The sequence below is a fragment of the Bufo gargarizans genome, chromosome 3, assembly GCF_014858855.1.
Source record: "Bufo gargarizans isolate SCDJY-AF-19 chromosome 3, ASM1485885v1, whole genome shotgun sequence".
NCBI classification, from domain to species: domain Eukaryota; kingdom Metazoa; phylum Chordata; class Amphibia; order Anura; family Bufonidae; genus Bufo; species Bufo gargarizans.
The window spans coordinates 186670112-186691467 of NC_058082.1; the positions used below are offsets into that span (position 1 = coordinate 186670112).

At 44.0% G+C, this 21356-nt stretch overlaps 1 protein-coding gene across 1 annotated transcript in view; it reads right to left on the minus strand.

Annotated features, from left to right (window-relative positions):
* TGDS (TDP-glucose 4,6-dehydratase) overlaps positions 1–21346 on the minus strand; it is a 32671-nt gene extending 11325 nt beyond the window's left edge. The window contains exons 1-9 of the mRNA XM_044285304.1: positions 21067–21346; positions 16312–16378; positions 14353–14421; positions 13024–13114; positions 10897–11039; positions 8601–8699; positions 6590–6649; positions 3819–3862; positions 2047–2212 (exon numbers count right to left, since the gene is read on the minus strand). Coding sequence (XP_044141239.1) covers positions 2047–2212; positions 3819–3862; positions 6590–6649; positions 8601–8699; positions 10897–11039; positions 13024–13114; positions 14353–14421; positions 16312–16378; positions 21067–21137 — 810 coding nt within the window. The 5' untranslated portion in view covers positions 21138–21346. The remainder of the gene's footprint in view (positions 1–2046; positions 2213–3818; positions 3863–6589; positions 6650–8600; positions 8700–10896; positions 11040–13023; positions 13115–14352; positions 14422–16311; positions 16379–21066) is intronic.
* Positions 21347–21356: the final 10 nt, after the last annotated feature.

A 21356-nucleotide genomic window follows, 5' to 3' on the forward strand; every position in this document is an offset into this window, starting at 1 on the left:
AACACCGTGAAAATTTGAATCAACGTATTTTTCCTTTAAAATGATACATTTACTCGGATTAAACGTTTGATCTGTCATCTACGTTCTATTACAACTATGACATTTGCCATTTCCACATCATTGCATTCAGTTTTTATTCACAATTTGTTTAATGTCCCAACTTTTTGGGAATCCTGTTTGTATAAAGCTGAGTGTATGTATGCATGTCAGCTAAAGGAATCCGCACCGTCGCATTTACAATCACGAAATTAGGTACATCATGTGTCCGGGGAGGTTTTAGACCGAGTCTCAGCTCTCTAGGACCTACCGTTCCTGAGATATTTCCAAAACATGCAATGTCTTTCTCTTCATATCCCAACGGTCACGTCCCTTATCAGCCAATAGAAGCTCGCAGGTCCTTAGTCTCCACATACACACAGTTTTACACCAAGTTTCCAACCCAGCCATATTACTTCACTGCTGTAGGTCCGCTATGGAGGTCATGCTCAGCCAACATCTTTCTAATGTTTATGACCAGCTTTACCCTATCAACAGTATCCCCCATAACACTGACCCCCCCCCCCCACCCACAGTGCCCCGCCACTTTAAAATGGGACCTCCACAGCAGCCCCTTAACTTTGACCTTCATAGCAGCCTGCCCCTTTAACAGTGAGTTTCACAGAACCACACTCCCTTGACAGTAACCTCCTCAGGGGCCCGCCCCTTAACAGTGACCTCCACAGTACCCTGCTGCCTTAACAGTGACCTCCACAGCAGTTGCCCCTGCCCCCTTAACAGTGACCTCCAAAGTGTCTGCTTAATTGCGGAATGGATCCGGATGTGTGAATGGACCCTAAACCTATTATTTTTTTTACTGTTGTTGTGTTTTTACTGTTGTTTCAGTGAAACTGACATGGTGCTCTTTGCCTCTCCCCCAGCAAAGCCAATGCTTAGTAAATCTCATAACCCCCATCATAAAACTACAAACAACCATTATTTCCTAGCCTTGCAATAAGCAAAATCAAAGCTTCTTAAGGTAGTCTCAACATCTACACCACCACCAAACCACGAAAACATTTGAAAACACAATATAGAACTGGAAAATGCACAGGAGATGGCTGGGATTGCGACTTTACATCAATACTGGCAGACTTATTACTATGAATACCCTGTTTTCATGGCTAGAACAATGAACAGTATATGTCATATAAGGTTACAGTGAAGTCTTAGTCTGGGAATAGCTCTTAAAGGATAACGGTCATATTTTAATTTAGAAAACAAAACAATTTTAGCATATGTTACTGCTGCAGCAGCATTATGCATTTATATTTTATATTTATTATTTTCTTTAGTTTCTTCACTTACCACTGTTTTCCTTGAGTTTTCCCCTTAGTTACGACTGTTTTGAATCCTAAATTATGAGGATCTTCTCAAGATGGCTCCTCTGCCAGTTCTCTGAGGCCAAAACTGCATTCCCTCAGGTCACATACACACTTGCTGGAGTCAGCAGCTCCCTGCCAGCCAATCAGATTGGATTACTGAGAGACACGCCTCCTCACTCTGAAGCCTAATGCAGGCATGCAGTGTGAAGGACCACCCCTCCGTCTTCCTAGCCAGAGACAGATGAGCCATAGCAATGGTCGTTTAAGGGAGCAGTGGAAAGGGACAGAGGACATTAATAAAAAGCTGTTATTATAAGGTAATTACAGATCTTTTGGCAGTCATTGACAGACTAACTCAGGAATACATGCCTAGCTCTAATAAACTAGCAAATTAAAAAAAATATGACAGTTACCCTTTAAGCTTCTTACATGACAATAACAAGGGGCACAAGTCTTCTATTTCTCAGCAGTTCAAACCTTCTCCATTACAGAATCCAGACTTTACACCACGCTAGACCTGAATGAGGCCAACACTAAAGTAAAGCGAGTGTGCTCCAAGTGCCTTCCCCGCCCGTCCAGCAAGCTGATAAAAGCAGCGTGATCCCCTGGGAGACTAGCACCATCTCTAGGCATGTACAAGGGTTAAGGAAGGAATGATCTGAACTACTGTCCTACTACATCTTACCATTCGGATAAGTTCTTTAGCAAGCTGGGTGACAGATATTTCAAAACTGGTACCAATATTGTAGATTTCTCCAACCTTCCCCATCTTCAGAATGGTCAGTATGGCGTCCACTAGGTCAGAGGCGTACAGAAAACTCCTGGTTTGTCTTCCAGAACCATGGATACAGCTTTTAAAAAAGGGAAAAAGAACAGACAAATACTTTATGCATTCAGAAATATGCACTAGAGGGCAATTATCATCCTCTCGACGTCAAAAAGTCGCTAACTCAGGTGCATGCTGCTGTTGTACAAAGTATTGCAACTTTTTTCGGGAGTTCATTCACTGCCTGGTGAGCAGCCAGAGTAGGCAATCCATCACATGTATTATAATCTATGCCAAGAAAGCTGGCCTTGATTATAGCGGAGATGTACACTAGCTCCCTCGCTGGTCTAGATTTCTGCTTTGTCACACAGATGCTCCACAAATATGAAGAGGTCTGTGCATCTACAGCAAGCAGGAGAGAGACTAAGGCTGAGCTCACACTTCAGTTATTTCTATCAGTTATTGAGAGCCAAAACCAGGAGTGGAGGCTACACAGAGATAAGGTATAATGAAAAGATCTGCACCTGTTCTGTGTGTTTGATCCGCATTTGGTTCACAATAACTGATGGAAATAACTGATGTGTGAACAAGGCCTAAGACTGGCGTGTAACACACTGGTCTTGATAAATGGCACCCTAAATATTTCATACTAAATGGAAATATCAACATGGAGAGAAGCAGCAAGAGATCTCGGCTGTGCGCTAAAGGGGTCGGCCCCACTTGTCACCTATTCACAGGATCCGTGATAAATGTAGCATTGTTGGGGATCTGGCTGCTGATTATAGAGGTACCCAATCCCCTGTGTGAATGGAGTGATAGTAAGCATGTGGAAGCACCGCTCCACTCACTTCTGTGGGACTGCCAAGTACAGCGCTCGGCTATCTCTTTCATTCCCATAGAAGTTAATGGAGCAGTGGTCATGCATGTGCAATACCGCTCCATGCACACAGACGACTTGAGGACCCCTGTTGTCATACTCAGTTGGGGTCCCAAAGATCATACAGTTATCCTGTGGATAGGTGATAAATATTATTAATCAGAAACCCCCTTTATGCTACAAGTGGTCAACTCCTCATGTGAAGTAAATGGCTAGTGCCATTTTAATAAACCCTGTACCTGCTGCAGCTTTTTAGGGTGCCTGTACACCGCATATCCCTGAGATCTGCATGTGGAGAACCGGTAATTGCTGGGCCATACCTGTACTTACTATTGTTTCAAACAGGAAGTGCAGAGGTGGTAACTTGCATCCAGATCCAGCTTCTGGGCCGCACCATGTACAGTCACCTATATGTTATCTGCATCCACATAAGCAATACTTGGCACATAAGGATTTACTAGAATAAAAGGCGGGTTTAGGCGGGCCGATGGATTGTTGGGAAGGAAGCGTTCCTTTCCGACAGTTCAGTGAGGGAGAAAGCTGCATTTCCATGCAGTGATCTCCTTCACAGTACGAGGACAAGGGATCGCTATAACAATCCCTCGCCCCCATACAGAATGAGTGTCTCTGGGCAGCAGATCACTGTTTAAACAGCACGGTCTGCTGCCCAGAAATCAGAATTGGTGGTGCCTGCACGAACGACAGGATCACCCGATAAACGAGAGCTTTGCTTGTTCATCGGGTGATCAGTGTTCGCAGGTTGTTCCCGATAATCTGGTCGATTAGTGGTTTGTCTAAATCCACCTTAACTCACCATTTTCTGTTGTGCTGCAGTAAGGAGATAAACTTTGGTATAACCTGAAATCAAACAAAGACACAAATTACACAGGCTTACAAACACTTTACATTTTGTTAACTCGTTTGCAACAGTGTAAAATTTAAAAGGGTTTTCCGGGTCTTATATATTGATGACCTATCTTTAGGGTAGGTCATCAATATCTGATCAGAGGGGGTCCGACTCCAGGCAACCCCGCCTATCAGTTGGTTGAGGAGACCAGGGAGAGGCCATGGCGCTCTTGTCAAACAGCTGATCGGCAGGGGTGCGGGGAGTGAGACCCTCACTGATCAGATGCTGATGACCTATCCTGAGGATAGGCCATCAGTATACAAGACCAGGAAAACTCCTTTAACCTTATTAATGTGGGGGTGGGGTAGAAATGAGAGTACAATGCACAGCAGAATAGAAGCCGCCATCAATTAGACGTTTATTAGCCTACTGAGCACCTAAACACACAGAGGTGTCATTTTAGTGGGTTATTTCAGGGCCCGCGCAGATTTAGTGGTGAGTGTAAAACAGTAAAGTGCAATTAAGATCACATAATGGTTCTCTTTCACACTGTTTTACTAAAGTAATAACATGGTGTGCAGGCAATAAAACCAGAATTACAGAACAGAAAAACAGATGTTAACCACGCATTCTGCAATTAATGCCTCTACAATGTCATTTAATGCAGCATTTACAATCACGCCAGAGGAGAAAACACGTTAAACCTTCTGAATGAATCACCATCAGGAAAAAGATGGATGAAGATTACAGCAAAGTGTAAAGTTCTCCAGAAACTGAGCAAACTAAAAGCAGCTCCCCAGTGTGAGGACGCCCCCCCCCCCCCCCCAAAACAAAACACATATCTATGCTTGCTGTGCTCTGCGAGTAGAACATGGGGGGAGGGCAAGACAACTGAATTGTGAATGAAATTGGGATATATAAATAAGTGAAATCCAAGGAGATATAGGGACTTCCAGGACACTCACGTAACCATCAGGACTGGAAGTGGGCTCTTTCACTTGGGTCACAACTGAGAAAGACTCAGGAACACATCCGGTCAGGACCTGAGTGGCAGAACCCACATTCAGTCCCAGTAATTGTGAGCGCGCAGCAGAGATGGTGGTGGTAAGCGCGCAGCAGGATTTTTACCAAAATCTAAAGAAGCCCAAGTTCACAGATATGAATAAGACAGCACTTGGGCAAGCACAGCTTCCTTATTGAATGAATTCACACTGAGGGGGGGGGGGGGGGGGAGAATCGATGGTACATGCAACTCATGATGTTACACTTACTGACAAAAAAACATAATGCTCAAAAAAAACTTTGTATGTGTGAATGTAATGATGATACATGTAAGTGAATACAATATTGGAGAAAATTTTGTTTACTGGGGGAAACTGTACAATTGAGAGGAGACTCCAGTACCTTATTAGGCTGCCTCTAGTTTGAATACAAGAGGAGATATGGTTGGGCATGGAGGCATACAGGTTCTATAGGGCATCCTGTGGCACATATATCCACAGATGTTGCAGCTGGGCCTGTAGATCCTGCACACACACGTAGGGTGTCCCATAAATGCTTGATTAGCGATAAATTTGGCAACCAGACAAGCCAAGAAAGTGTTACAGTCTGGAGGTGCCACCTGTGTCTGTATGGTGGACAATGAAACTGTGGGAGCTGCTGTCTGTCTGGGCCATCTAGAGCCTGTTCGCCATGTGTGCATGCCCTCATGTAACCACTAGTTTTGAGCGATTACCTCAGAAACGAAGCTCGCTTCACTCAACGCTAGTAACCACTGCTCCCAACACTTCCTACCAGCTAGGTTACAATGATCTAGATGGCGGGCAATTTGTCAAAAACACCATACAACTTATCTCAGTCCAATGATGTGCCCCCTCTCAAAGGCTGTCAACTGGGCAAAATGTTTTTGAGTAAGTCTTAGAGGCATGTCTAGCAGTCAATGATCTCTCACCAAGAGTCACACTACCCAAAAGTAGCCTCTGAGGGCCTTTTTATAGGGCAGCAAGGCAAGCACTTGTATACACCTGTAATCATTTAAATACCTGCTTGAGACATAAGTAGATGCTGAGTTTTGCAGCAATCCAACATTTCTATATGGGTGCATTATTTAAAAAATTTTTGTCAGTAAGTGTACTATTATTACATAGTACTAAAGGCACATTTACACGTGCCGAGGAGCAGTCAATGGTCGGGAAGGAAGCATTCCTTCTCGACAGTCAGCTGAACAACAGTGGAGTAAACTGCTGCATTTACATGCAGTGATCACCTCCACAGTATGAGGAGGAGGGATCACTATTGCGATCGTTCGTCTTCATACAGCTGCATTGTTTCTGGGCAGCAGATCGATGTTTAGACAGCACAATCTGCTGCCCAGATACAATCATTTAGGTGCTGCACAAACAACAGGATCACTCGATGAACGAGAGTTTTGTCGGGCAGACTGTCGGAAACAAACATTTGCAGGAACATTTACGTTGGGCCGCAATTACGGCAAATCTAGACTGAGCTCACGCTCTATGTACACTCCATATATTGCTCCATGTTCTTTTGTTTTACTATCTGGAATATAGAGGTACATTCACAACGCAGCGCTTTAGTTCTGTGAAGACAACTACATGGTCATTGGTAGTTATCAGAAAGCAACCATAGACATTTTACAAATGGTTCCAAAAATAAGTCTGGAAAATGTATTATGCAGTGAAAATATAACTAACCCAAATGGGAACAAGCCCACTTACCTTTTCTGGGTACTGATGTGGTCCATACACATTGCTGCTTCTGGTGATAATAACTGGAAACTGCAGAGAAACAGAGTTAGGTTTGGTCATCCACATTATCAAAGACAAATATTCCCTTAGATACCTAGAATACAGATGTGGACATACTATGTGTCAGCCTCATCAAATATTACAACGCTAAAGATGGTGGGGGTCATTTACTAATCTGAAATACACCTAAATTAGGCGTATATAAGGCGCAGATGGCGGTGCTATCTTGGACTTTTCCCCATTAACGCCAAGTCTAAAATTGTAGGCGTGGGAAGGGAGGGGCCGCTAGGCCTGTCTCATTCATCATTTTCTATGCCTGTTTTAGGCGTACAAAATGGTCTAAACATAAGACAGCTAGGAGGTTGTTTTATATTTAGAACTGGCACTGGATGCACCGAAGTTATGGAGAGGCCTGCGCCTCTTCATAACTTCAGTGGATCCACCACCAGCAGTGGGCCTTTATTAAGACCATCGTCGTAAACAGCAGTCTTAATAAATGTGCCCCGGTATCTTTAAAGTAATGACCCAGCAAGTGTGAGTGTTGTCAGGATTAGCACCATGGAATTTCTCTCTTTAGGGGTATTAAATGCAGGTGTCAATAACATGTGCACTGACCCGGTATGATATGGCGGTCCTCCCCGCCATCTTACACCGCAGGCTGCCGATTATTTCATAGCACAAATGAAGCAGCATCTTACTACAGTCACATGATGCCTCATTTACAATTTCAATTTTTCAGTCTTGATGTGAAATTACTATGTGCACCTCCTAGTGGTCGCTATGACCTCAGTTTGGACCATAACAGAAAATGAAGGAAGCCTTTACAGTATCAAACACTATGCATCTGGTGACCTAATTTTTAGCTAGTCCTACCTATAAGACCCAGGCTGAAAATCCACCCACAAAGCAAACCTCCACCTACACTATTAGGGAACTGCAGCATTAGCGATTTCCTAATAAATACCTTATCCCAACAGTACTGTTGTCAGCAGATTACATTAGTGAAAGGAGAAATTCAGTCACAAATAGTACATTGTCACAGCCCCGCTGCTCTAGTCTGCTGCTACCCTCTTAGACCCTAATGCCTTAGATTATGCTATTTTTTGCATTGTACTCATTTTGAGCTAAAAATATTTTTTTCAATTGGTTTTTATTAAAAATGATGAGCCATTTTCCCTGCACAGCTTTGAGTTTATCTACTAGCAGGATCTGTATTTTCTCTCTGCTGCAGCTCCTTATCTCTGGCCTTATAAACTCATTATAGCTCAATCCTTATCTTACTGATTACTTACTGGTAATTTACAGATACGTTTTTTTAGAGGGTCAGCAGAAAGTGAAAGTACCAGTCACACAGCTAGAAAAACAGTTAACCCTTTGTGAGAGAATGGCTCAAGGACATGCAGACAGAGACAGTCCTCATGACACGACCCCTTTAAGCCATTGTCTACTGTACAGTAATGCATTCTGTCATACACTTGATGACCACAGACTATTGCCTGGAGAAAATAAAATGGACGCACACAGAGAAGCTCTGTGGTCCCATTACCGATACGTGGCGGGTAGTACATTTACAGGAAGGCACTGCTCATCATAAAGTATGCGGCACTAATAACTTTTCTATAATGTAAGTCTTTTTTTTTTTTTTTAGAAGAGCAATTGATTAAACTGAACAATCCTCATAAGAAGTAAAAGTACCACAGATGCTGCGCTGAATAAAAAAAATGGCATCAGTGTGTTTATGCCGCCATTCTGGACAGATTACGGGCTGCAGTTTCATAGAGTAAGAAATAATGACAGCTGGTGCACCGCAGAGCAGGTGGGACACTTTGGTCCACGTCCTAAACACATCCAGCAGCAGAAATAATCATTTCACACTTCACAACATATGGCTGTGTGATGCTTCATTTACACACGTACCCCGCTGAATACAGCAAAGACTCCCAATGCTAATATATCCTTGGCTCTTCCCTCGCCTCCTTACCTTGTATCTTTCCCAGAAAGACAGCACAAAGCCTTCTGCAGCTGCTTTGGACGCCGCATATGGATTCGTTGGCCGTTTTGGTGATGTTTCATCAAATTCCTAATGAAATATGAATTTTTAAAGATGGCAGCGGAGTGGAATAATGTTCAGAATGCTGGGCAAAACATTCTGTAATAAAGAGATTCATCTACATAATTGTGTACTGGGAATTACACCGTCCAAACGCTGAGAATCATTGTTTACACCAATGTGACCTCTAACCACTGGAACATGGCGAGAACAGTACAAGCCCCACAGCTCCTCGCGGGGGGGCAGGGCTGACGGCTACATTAGGAGCACAGTGGGGCACACTTCTAGAAAACGGCTAAATACCCCTGGACAGCCGAAATCCCAAAACTAAAATGTGGCTTTATACTTCAGTAATAAGACCCAATTCTACCAAAATAAAGGAGTGATCGCCCAGGTTACCGCACACATGGGGGCAGATCGGTAGAAAGCCGCTGTTCACTAAGGATAAGATATTACGGTACATTTGTAGCCACATTACACTCTTAAGCTTATATTACATGGGTAGTTAATCGTTCAGATCCCTAACAAGCAATCGTAGTAACGCGGGTTAGCTATGATCTGGCAGTGCAATACTGCCGCCGATTACCCAAGCACGTGCAATCTTTTAGCAGGTTAAAAAATTATCATTTGCCAGTGGCAGATCGTGCTGTCTAATCACAAACTGCTGCTGGCAAACAATGATTTTGTATTGGGACAAGCAATGTCATTAGTGATCGCTTCTTCCATACAGTGGAAGAGATCACTGCAGGTAATAGTAGTGGTCTCCTCCGCTGACGGGCAGGCAACTGCTTCCTTTCCGACAATCACCTTGAAGATCTGCCCTGCTAATATAAGCCTTCAATAGGTTGTCCAGTCTTTACTAAGTGATGGCCTATCCACAAGATAAGCCATCACTAGCTGATTGGCAGGAGTCTGACACCCTGCACAATAATGTTAACCATTGTGTAACCTGTGGCGTAGGCAGCGCTGGCAGAGCCTTCAACATCACAGCAGAGGATCACACTGTCTGCTCTGCCTCATTAGTCCACTCATTCATCGGGTTCCAAAGCCCAAAAATGTCATCCCAGAATAACAAAAAAATTACGTTTTAAAAAAAATAAACAGATAACTAAGACATATAAAGCAAGTCCTTAAAAAAAAAAAAAAAAAAAAACAGACAGGCATAGATGCTGGAAGCTGTAAATCACTTTCTATGGCGAGGGCAGGAGCTTCTTCAGGGTCTTGCATTGTACATACATGGACCAGAAAAATAAAATGGATTGCCGCTCAACTGGTGTCCGAAGGAGCAGCTGATCCTGGACAGACGGGGGCACCACAGAACATGTAGTGCCACAGAGGAGCTACTAGACAACCAGTAAAGGTGCTTTACTAGTGAAATAGCCATGTTGATTGGTTGGATCTGAGTCTGAGACGTTGGATGTTGAGTCTAGCTTCAACTTATGATGACAATATTGTATCTTGAGGGATCACTGCATTAACCCATTTTTGCATTATGTATGGCCTATTGTATTTGATCATTAAGGTATGTTCATACAGATCCCACAGCACTGTGTCCAATGGGAATCCACATGGCTGTTCATATGGCAACGATTTGACATGTCACTTCTTGATGTGAAATCCTGGAAATCGTGAAAACTGTGACTGGGTAGCGACATGTAGATTGGACCCCTTTGAATGAGGCTAATCTGAGGTCAGATCCACAGCGTGACAAATTACAAATCCGCTGCAGGAATCCGAGCCTTAGGCTACATGCACACAAACGTTGTTTGTTCCCATGTCCGTTCTGTTGTTTTTTTTTGGAAGATAGGATGCGGACCCATTGATTTCAATGGGTCCGCAAAAAATGCAGACAGCAAACCGTGTGCTGTCCGCATCACTATGTCCGTTCCATAGCCCAGCAAAAAAAAAAAAATAGAACATGACCTATTCTTGTCCGTTTTAGGCATTGTTACAACGGATCCGCGGAAAAAAAAATGGATGGCATACAGATGTCATCCTTTTTTCTTTGCCGACCGCAAATCACATACAGTCGTGTGCATTTCGCCTTAACCTCAGATTTCGGTCCCAGACTCCACAGCAGATCCATGTTGGGTTCTTCAGGTGTGATTTAAGCTGTGTGAACATACCCCATATTTCCTGCCTCATGTTTACGCAGTTATAAACACACAGTAAAAGGACAGACACAAGATGTGGAAAACTGCAGAAATAATAAGACAATAACAGCTACCTCATCGAGACTTCCACCATAAACTTCATCTGTACTTATGTAGACAAACCTTTCCACTCCAGCTTCATAGGCAGCATTAAGAAGAACGTGCGTTCCATAGATATTCACATACGCAAACTTAAAGGATTCCAAAAATGATAGATCTGTAGAAAAAAGGACAGTAAGTAATAAAGGAAGCCTAACATCCATAGCACATAGCTGCAGTAATACACAGTGATTGCTTTAGACATACACCGTTCTCTCATTAGGATTACAAATATTAACCACCAATATGTCAATATTTCATGTCATTTTTGTTAACAAAATTGGTGGATGGTTTTCTGGATATAGTATATTTTGAAATCCCTCCATGTATTCTACTTCCTGTCCTCTTTAACGTCCTCCTTTGCTTGGACTTTGAGTACAGCAAACTGCCTGACTTGATGTTCTCAGTCAGAGAGGGAAGGGGGCGAGTGACCCAACCAGAGCATCACACATTACACTCATACAAGACAGAGCTACCATACTGCCATCCCAATTCTACCTCTACTATTACTATGACAGGTAACATTTTCCCCTCTCAGCATCAGTAAACGCTACAGAAGGACAATGTTTTATATTTTATTTTCAATGGTATAGTACTGCCGAAATGAGAAAGAAACAGTCAAAGATTCTAAATTCTAGATTTTCTTTGAGTATAAAAAAAAAAAGATATATTTTTCTGAAGAAAGAGCCCGTTTAAGGGGATTCTGTCATCTCGTTTTAGCCTATAGAGCTGCGGACATGCACGGCTAGATCGCCGCTAGCATGTCCGCAATATACCTGTACTATATCTCTGAGTGCTTTTATTGAGTGTAAAAAATGATTTTATATATATGCAAATCATCCTGGTAAGGAGCCCAAGGGGCTGCACTAACCATTCTGGAGCCCAGCCACGCTCCCCTGAGAAGGAGCCCAGCATCGCCTGCATCCAGGAATCTCCTCCTTGTTCACAAAGTCAGATCGCCGTAATCTCGCGGTGCGCAGCTCCTTCCCTGAGGCTGATGCCAGCACATGGAAGGAACACTATGTCGGCACTGCACATGCGCGAGCAAGAAGGAGATTCGGCGGACGCCGGCGGTGCTGGGCTCCTTCACAGGGGGGCGTGGCTGGGCTCCAGAACACTTAGTGCAGCCCCTTGGGCTCCTTACCAGGATGATTTGCATATATATATAAAATCATTTTTTTACACTCAATAAAACCCCTCAGGGATTTAGGACAGGTATATTGCGGACATGCTAGCGGCGATCTAGCCGTGCATGTCCGCAGCTCTATAGGGTAAAAAGAGGTGACAGAATCCCTTTAATATAAAAGTGAACTGTTGACACTGCAAGTGGTCTTCTTGTAACTTCTGGTGTACTACAGACGATTCCTATCTGTCTGAAGGACTACCCGAAGGACAGGCCATCAACACTGGAAACTCAAGAAACCCCTTTAAGAAATCCAAGAACATGATGCCTATACATTGGCATTCCTGGTTAGTTACCAACAGACTTCTGGTCGGCAGAAACAGCAAGCAGGCTATTCTCGAAATCTCAACCCCCCGCCGTATTATACCGTATATTTACAAAAAAAAAAAAACACACAATTTGTGGATAAGACACATACCAAGTGTGTGTTTGTAATGTTTTTCTTAGTATCCCGGGACTGCTGAAATCTGAGCAAGAAATGGCACTGGCGCTATCTGTATACCGCAATGGAGATGGCAAGCACGGTAGTAAAAACCATCCCCGGCGGTCACGGATGTGGACTGCCAGGACATACAGTGCAAGTCAAAACAGGTTAAAGGAGGATGGGGGTAATAATGACAACTCTTCTGTACTGCTATAAGCCTAGGTTTGCTAGGATAGAAAAACTAAACACCCAGGTAAGACTGTATACATCCCCACTGCTATGGGGGTGCCATCATTTCCTGGAGACTGGAATAATCCGACATTTCTTCCAATTGACTCCCACTGTACCGTCCATACAGGAGCAGAGTCTGTCTCCAATATGGCCGTCCACATAAACAGCTACAATAAACTAAGAAAATCTATGTAAATCTACATTACAGAAACGAGTCACGTTAAAGGGAATGCATTTCAGAGAAATAATAAAGCAGACGCTCACCTACATGGGTCTGCGCGGCAAAATGGAGAACCACGTCTATGTTTTCTGTTCCAAAGAGCTGCTTTATGAAGTGCGAGTCGCAGATATCCCCCTGAGGTACAAGGACAGAGACGACAGGCAGCCATGACACATCAGCACAGTATCACACACTGATTTCACAGCTCATTGCTGGATATAAATGGAGATATTCACTGTGCACATAGCTGAGGCCTGGCCAGGAAATCCGTGAAGTTATATGCATATTCTGCGGCCAGTAGACCAGGATGTGACTGCATACTACATTTGCTTGCTTTATGTGAAATGTGGCAAGGATGGGGCTACACGCTGTGACTGACGTGCGGGCAAGATGCATCCCAAAACTGGCTTTACCATAAAGCACCGTGGTTTTGTGACCATCTTTTTGGCCGCACAGTCTTTCCAGGTTTTATGGGGGTCATTAACTAACAGAAATTTGACTATTTTTGGCATATTTCTGGCACAGATTGTGGCGCAAAGGTTATTTTGCACTGCAATCTTCAACTTTTCCTCGCTCACGTCAGGTCTAAAAAAAAGGGGCATGGTACGTAATGGGAAGGGTCAGCAGGCCAGTCTCATTTACCATTTTCTACGACTGGTTTAGGTGACAGCTAGGAAGCTGTCTTACATTTAGAAGTGGCGGTTGATCCGCCGAAGTTATGTAGAGGGCGCTTAAAACGCTGGTCTTAATAAATGACCCCTATGTGTTTTACCTGTGAAATGGCTGGTGGTAAAATGTCATGCACCTTTTTTTTGGCCAGTTGCCTGAGGGTACTGCCAAATGTCATGTGTCGTGTTTTGAATGTGGCAAGAATTCATTTAAAAAAGTGCATTTTTATGCAGTTTTTTTGCCACATCCAAAACGCAACCCCATCACAACGTGATCTTAATCTTATGATCCTAATCTTAAAAGGGGGTCATCAGTATCTAAATCGGTGGGGGTCCAGCCTCCGGGAGCCCAGCCGATCAGCTGTTTGAGAAGGCACCGGTGCTTGCAGTAGTGCTGCAGCCTTCTCACAACTTAGCCGAGGCCACTGACATCCCATACATTGGTCACATGACCTAGGAGCAGCTCAGCCCCATTGAAGTGATTGCGGCTGAGTGCCGTTCCAACCACAGCCGCTATACAATGTACAGCACAGGCGCTACTGCGAGTGCCTTCTCAAACTGTTGATTAGTGGAGGTTCCAATGTCGGACCCCCACCAATCAGATACTGAGTCCCTCTCCAGAGGATAGTATAAAAGTCTCGGAAAACCCCCTTAAAGATGGTTTACAATCCAACCCAACCTGTGGTGTGTGTGGACATACCATACCTGTAAGAACTTATAATTTGGTTTACTTGAAACAGCATCAAGATTTTTCAAGCTGGCGCAATAATCAAGCTGAGGAGGAAACATAATCCATATCAGTATCGATAATTCTCTCAAACTATGAAAGATCTGTAAGCGGGAACATCTATATTATTAAAATAAAAACCCATGTGCAAATATCAGGACACCTCAAGCTCGAACATCGCCTCACTCATTTATTTAATATACTCCATACTCTTCTCTGGTTCACCACGGACTGGAAAGGACATTTACACAATGACCATCACATGTGGAAACCCTCCTTAGACTTCAACAGTGGCCTGAGATGGGAGTGTAAGGCCTCTTTCACATTGTAATGCGTTTTGCACTCGTGTGAGAAAAATTGCGCGTGTTTGGTACCCAAACCCGAACTTCTTCACAGAAGTTCTGGCTTGGGATCGGTGTTCTGTAGATTGTATTATTTTCTCTTATAACATGGTTATAAGGGAAAATAATAGCATTCTAAATACAGAATGCATAGTAAAATAGCGCTGGAGGGGTTAAAAATATAATAATTTTAACTCACCTTAATCCACTTGATCGCAAAGCCCGACATCTCCTTCTGTCTTCATCTTAGGCTACTTTCACACTAGCGTTCAGAGCGGATCCGTCTGCATTATATTGTAAAAAAAATTCTAAGTGTGAAAGTACCCTCAGACGGATCCGTCCAGACTTTTACATTGAAAGTCAATGGGGGACGGATCCGTTTGAAGATTGAGCCATAGCGTGTCATCTTCAAACGGATCCGTCCCCATTGACTTACATTGTAAGTCTGGACGGATCTGCACGGCCAGGCGGACACCCGAACGCTGCAAGCAGCGTTCAGGTGTCCGCCTGCTGAGCGGAGCGGAGGCTGAACGCTGCCAGACTGATGCATTCTGAGCGGATCCGCGTCCACTCAGAATGCATTAGTGCTGGACGGATGCGTTCGGGCCGCTTGTGAGCCCCTTCAAACGGAGCTCACAAGCGGACACCCGAACGCTAGTGTGAAAGTAGCCTTAGCTCTGTGTAGCAACAGGACCTGTGGTGACATCACTCCGGTCATCACATGATCTATCACATGATCTTTTACCATGGTGATGGATCATGTGATGACCGGAGTGACGTCACCACAGGTCCTGTTGCTACACACAGCTAAGATGAAGACAGAAGGAGATGCCGGCTTCGGTGGATTAAGGCGAGTTAAATAATTTATTTTATTTTTTTAACCCCTCCAGCGCCATTTTACTATGCATTCTGTATTCAGAATGCTATTATTTTCCCTTATAAGCATGTTATAAGGGAAAATAATAATGATCGGGTCTCCATCCCGATCGTCTCCTAGCAACCGTGCGTGAAAATCGCACCGCATCCGCACTTGCTTGCGGATGCTTGCGATTTTCACGCAACCCTATTCATTTCTATGGGGCCTGCGTTACGTGAAAAACACAGAATATAGAGCATGCTGCGATTTTCACGCAACGCACAAGTAATGCGTGAAAATCACCGCTCATGTGAACAGCCCCATAGAAATGAATGGGTCGGTATTCAGTGCAGGTGCAATGCGTTTAACTCACGCATCGCATCCGCCCGGAATACTCGCCCGTGTGAAAGGAGCCTAAGGGTGGCCTTGTTTATTAGAGGAATGCCTGCTGAACCCAATCATTTTAACAGGGCCTGACAACCATCTAATAAGTATGGTGGTGTCCTGACTCACCCCCAGGTCCAAACATGGTTGCTGATGGAGAGGCAAGTGACTAGACCCGTCCATGAGAGGCCTCCACTAAATAACACCATGAACGAGTTTCCCAACATGCCATGCAGTGTTATTCAACTGAGGCTGCTGGCTCTGGTCAATTACCCCTCCATCTGCAGCCATGTTGGGACTGGAACGCCACACAGAGAGAAGAGTGTACTTAAACAGGGGGGTGACCAAGTACTTACCTTATCAAGATTGATAACTAGGTAATCGGAATGGTTTTCAACCAGTGAAATGATCATATGGGAGGCACTGCAAGAGAAACAGACAAGGGTATTATTCTCCAGACAGGACATTGCCTTCATGAGCCTTATCTTCATTGGTCACAAACGTATTTTCTTTCTGTGTCCGTTCCATTTATTATTTTTTTGCGGATCCGTGTTTTGCGGCCCACAAACTACATACGGTTGTGTGCATGAGCCCTTATACCGGTAGATCCATACTCTACCTGTGTGCACGGTCATCGGAGCCCCGAGTTGTGACCATATGAGCTGGCTACAATACTACAGACATCTCCTCTCCCTAGAAGAGTGCAGATTTACAAGGTATAAGAGGACAATGTCTTTTTTATTTCTACACTTAAAGGGGTTGTCTCATCACAAACAATGGGAGCATATCGCTAGGATGAAGTGGTGGCTGGAGGACTCCGGTCCGGCCACCACCAAGCGCTCTCCCCATAGAAATGAATGGGAGCACACCGCGCAATACCGCCCACCACTCCCATTCACTTCTAATGGCTCGACGGAAATAGCCAAGCCAGTGCTCGTCTATTTTTGCCGGCCCTATAGAAAATGAATGGAGGGCGGCTGCGCATGCGCCCTCCACCACTTTCGGAGATCTGTTCTCGATATAGGTGTGGGTCCCAGGCCCAGTGGTGGGACCCGCAACTATATGACAATGGGGGAATATCCTAGCAATATGCCTCTATTGTCCGTGATGAGACAACCCCTTTAATGCGTCTCTCCTCCATTTTTAGCGCAGTTCCGACAATTATTCCAAGATTAATGTGGGCCATGAGTTACAAAAAGTTGATAGACCTCACCTTCGCCATCAACCACATATCACAAAACCAGGGCACCTCCAATTTGGCGAGCCACTTTAAGTTTTTTTAACACTGTGAAACAGAATATTATTTTCTGGGCGATATTCTAAGTATCATATTCATCATAAAAAGCATCAGATGGCCATTTCTAGTAGCACATGCTCTCGGAGCAGCTGAATAACCCCCATGTGGTAGATTGCTTGCAGCATTTCTAGATACAGCAAACATTTACTAAAATATGGAATGCAAGCCAGACTACACAAAGGCACAAGACCCTCACAAGATGAAGAGAAGCCATCAAGAGGCCACCGGACTGCTGGGCGCACAATAGGACACTTATATCAGGGAACAGAACTGCTAGAAAGAAAGACAATTTTCTAAGAAATATGTCTGAGCATATTAACCGCTTTATGTCCAATGTCTTCGCATTCCTGAACAGTGAGTTAACTGTATGCCATTAGCAGTATTCATTTAGAATTATATACAGTACCGCCTAAGATTTTAGGCCTAAAACCCCCACCGATCAGATACTGATGACCTATCCATTGGAATCCAAACTCAACCCGTGATATGCGTGGACATACCATACCTGAAGAACTTATCATTTGGTCTGTGAATAAGTTCACACAGTTTTTTGAGGGATGACTTTACCACATTTTTTCCACGTTACAGCCACAAACGTAAATGTATTTTATTGAGATTTTATGTGAAGTAGCAAGTATGTGTGAAGTGAAAATAATACTTGGTTTTCAAAAATTGTAATAAGTACAAACCTGGAAAGTGTGGCGTGCATTTGTATTCGGCCCCCGAGTCAATACTTTGTAGGGCCTTTCGCTGCAATTACAGCTGCAAGTTTTTGGGAGTATGTCCTACCAGCTTTGCACATCTAGAGGCTGAGATTTTACCCATTATAGCTCAACCTCAGTGAGATGGATGGAGAGCGTCGGTGAAAAGCAATTTTCAAGTCTTGCCACAGATTCTCAATGGGATTTAGATCTGGACTTTGACTGGGCCTCTCTAACACATGAATATGCTTTGATTTAAACCAGGGTGGATAAAAATCAATGATAAAAAAGAAAAAAAGAAATAAAAAAAAAAGGGATTTTTTTTATTTCAATCAGATTTTTTTTTAGATAAAATGCTTTTTGAGGAAAATATATTACCATCCAAAGGTTATTCCATCACGAAATAAAAATTTGTTTTTTAATTATGTAGAATCACAGATGCTTGGCTTACTTTTGCAGTTCTCAAAACTGAATTTGATCACATGCCTCTTCTTCACAGCAAAAATGTTATAACAAATCGCTAGTCAGACCACACATGGAGTACTGTGTACAGTTCTGGGTTCCTGTGAACAAGGCAGACATAGCAGGGCTGGAGAGGGTCCAGAGTAGGGCAACTAAAGTAATAACTGGAATGGGGGGACTACAGTACCCTGAAAGATGATCAAAATTAGGGTTATTCACTTTAGAAAAAAAAAAAAGACGACTGAGGGGAGATCTAATTACTATGTATAAGTATATCAGGGGTCAGTACAGAGATCACTCCCATCATCTATTTATCCCCAGGACGGTGACTGTGACGAGGGGACATCCTCTGCGTCTGGAGGAAAGAAGGTTTGTACACAAACATAGAAGAGGATTCTTTACGGTAAGAGCAGTGAGACTATGGAACTCTCTGCCTGAGGAGGTGGTGATGGTGAGTACAATAAAGGAATTCAAGAGGGGCCTGGACGTATTTCTGGAGAGTAATAATATTACAGGCTATAGCTACTAGAGAGGGGTCGTTGATCCAGGGAGTTATTCTGATTGCCTGATTGGAGTCGGGAAGGAATTTTATATTCCCCTAAAGTGGGGGAACTTGGCTTCTACTTCACAGGTTGTTGTTTTTTTTGCCTTCCTCTGGATCAACTTGCAGGATGACAGGCTTATGTACTATGTATGGTTGATAAAAAGACCTCAAAAGGGCTTCGGTCACCCCACTAAAGTCATTTTTTTGGGGGGGCTAGTTAAATTCCTTATACTGCGATATATGAAAATATAATGGTGTCACTTACTTTCCTTCAGCAGTTTCTTATAAAAACTAAGTTTTATATTATGTAAATTGGGTCTCTACCAGCAAGTAGGGCGTCTACTTGCTGGTGGCCGCCGCAAAAAAACGCCCTCTCGTCGTGTTGATTGACAGGGCCAGCCGCGATCTCCTCCTCCGGCTGGCCCTGTCAGCATTTCAACAATCGCGCGCCTGTGTTGATTCGGCGCAGGCGCTCTGAGATGAGGAGGCTCGTCTCCTCAGAACTCCCTCAGTGCGCCTGCGCCGATGACATCACAGAAAGAGAAGACGTCATCGGCGCAGGCGCACTGAGGGAGCGCTGAGGAGGCGAGCCTCCTCATCTCAGAGCGCCTGCGCCGAATGAACACAGGCGCGCGATTTTTTAAATGCTGACAGGGCCGGCCGAAGAAGATCGCGGCTGGCCCTGTCAATCAACACGACGAGGGGTCGTTTTTTTGCGGCGGCTACCAGCAGGTAGATGCCCTACTTGCTGGTAGAGACCTAATTTACATATTATAAAAGTTTGTTTTTATAAGAAACTGCTGAAGGAAAGTAAGTAAGACCATTATATTTTCATATATCGCAGTATAAGGAATTTAACTAGCCCCCCCCCCCCAAAAAAAATAAAAATAAAATACTTTAGTGGGGTGACAGAAGCCCTTTAATCCTAACTTCTACAAACTTATGAATGCAGAATCAACCTAATCAAACTAATATGAAAAGTTGTTATTCTAAAAATCTTCATCTACTGTCATATTATAAGTTACACCAGCAAGAATTAGTCTTTATGTAGAAAATGATGATTTAAATCAAGCCTTACTGACTAGTGATTTAAATGAAATCCACCCTGCTGCATACACGCGTGTGACATCTATACACAGCCATGACTGCATACACGCGTGTGACATCTATACACAGCCATGACTGCATACACGCGTGTGACATCTATACACAGCCATGACTGCATACACGCGTGTGACATCTATACACAGCCATGACTGCATACACGCGTGTGACATCTATACACAGCCATGACTGCATACACGCGTGTGACATCTATACACAGCCATGACTGCATACACGCGTGTGACATCTATACACAGCCATGACTGCATACACGAGTGTGACATCTATACACAGCCATGACTGCATACACGCGTGTGACATCTATACACAGCCATGACTGCATACACGAGTGTGACATCTATACACAGCCATGACTGCATACACGCGTGTGACATCTATACACAGCCATGACTGCATACACGCGTGTGACATCTATACACAGCCATGACTGCATACACGCGTGTGACATCTATACACAGCAATGGCTGTATACACGTGTGACATCTATACACAGCAATGACATGTGTGACATCTATACACAACCATGACATGTGTGACATCTATACACAACCATGACATGTGTGACATCTATACACAACCATGACATGTGTGACATCTATACACAACCATGACATGTGTGACATCTATACACAGCAATGACATGTGTGACATCTATACACAACCATGACATGTGTGACATCTATACACAACCATGACATGTGTGACATCTATACACAACCATGACATGTGTGACATCTATACACAACCATGACATGTGTGACATCTATACACAACCATGACATGTGTGACATCTATACACAGCCATGACCGTATACACGTGTGACATCTATACACAGCCATGACTGTAGACATGTGTGACATCTATACACAACCATGACATGTGTGACATATATACACAACCATGACATGTGTTACATGTGTGACAATGACAAGGCTGTCATCAGAGGGTTACAAGCACAATGGCGGCGGCCCTGTCACTTACATGAAGCCCGCGCCGCCGGTCACCAGCAGCCTCTTGCTGAAGCCCCCGGGCGGCTCGCCGTCAGCACTCATAGTTACGAGGTAAGAACTACCAGAGGGCCGGAGTAGAACATGCTGCTGCGTCCCGTCTAATGGCCGGGTCTTGGTGACGCTTCTGCATAGAGCACATCATAAGTCGCCGACACAGGCATCGCTCGTCTCACGATACAGCATTGCGACAGCCGCGCTTTACGTCTCTACCTGGCGACAGTTACACGTAGCCAGTGTTTCGCTTTCTCCAGGGCCGCCAGC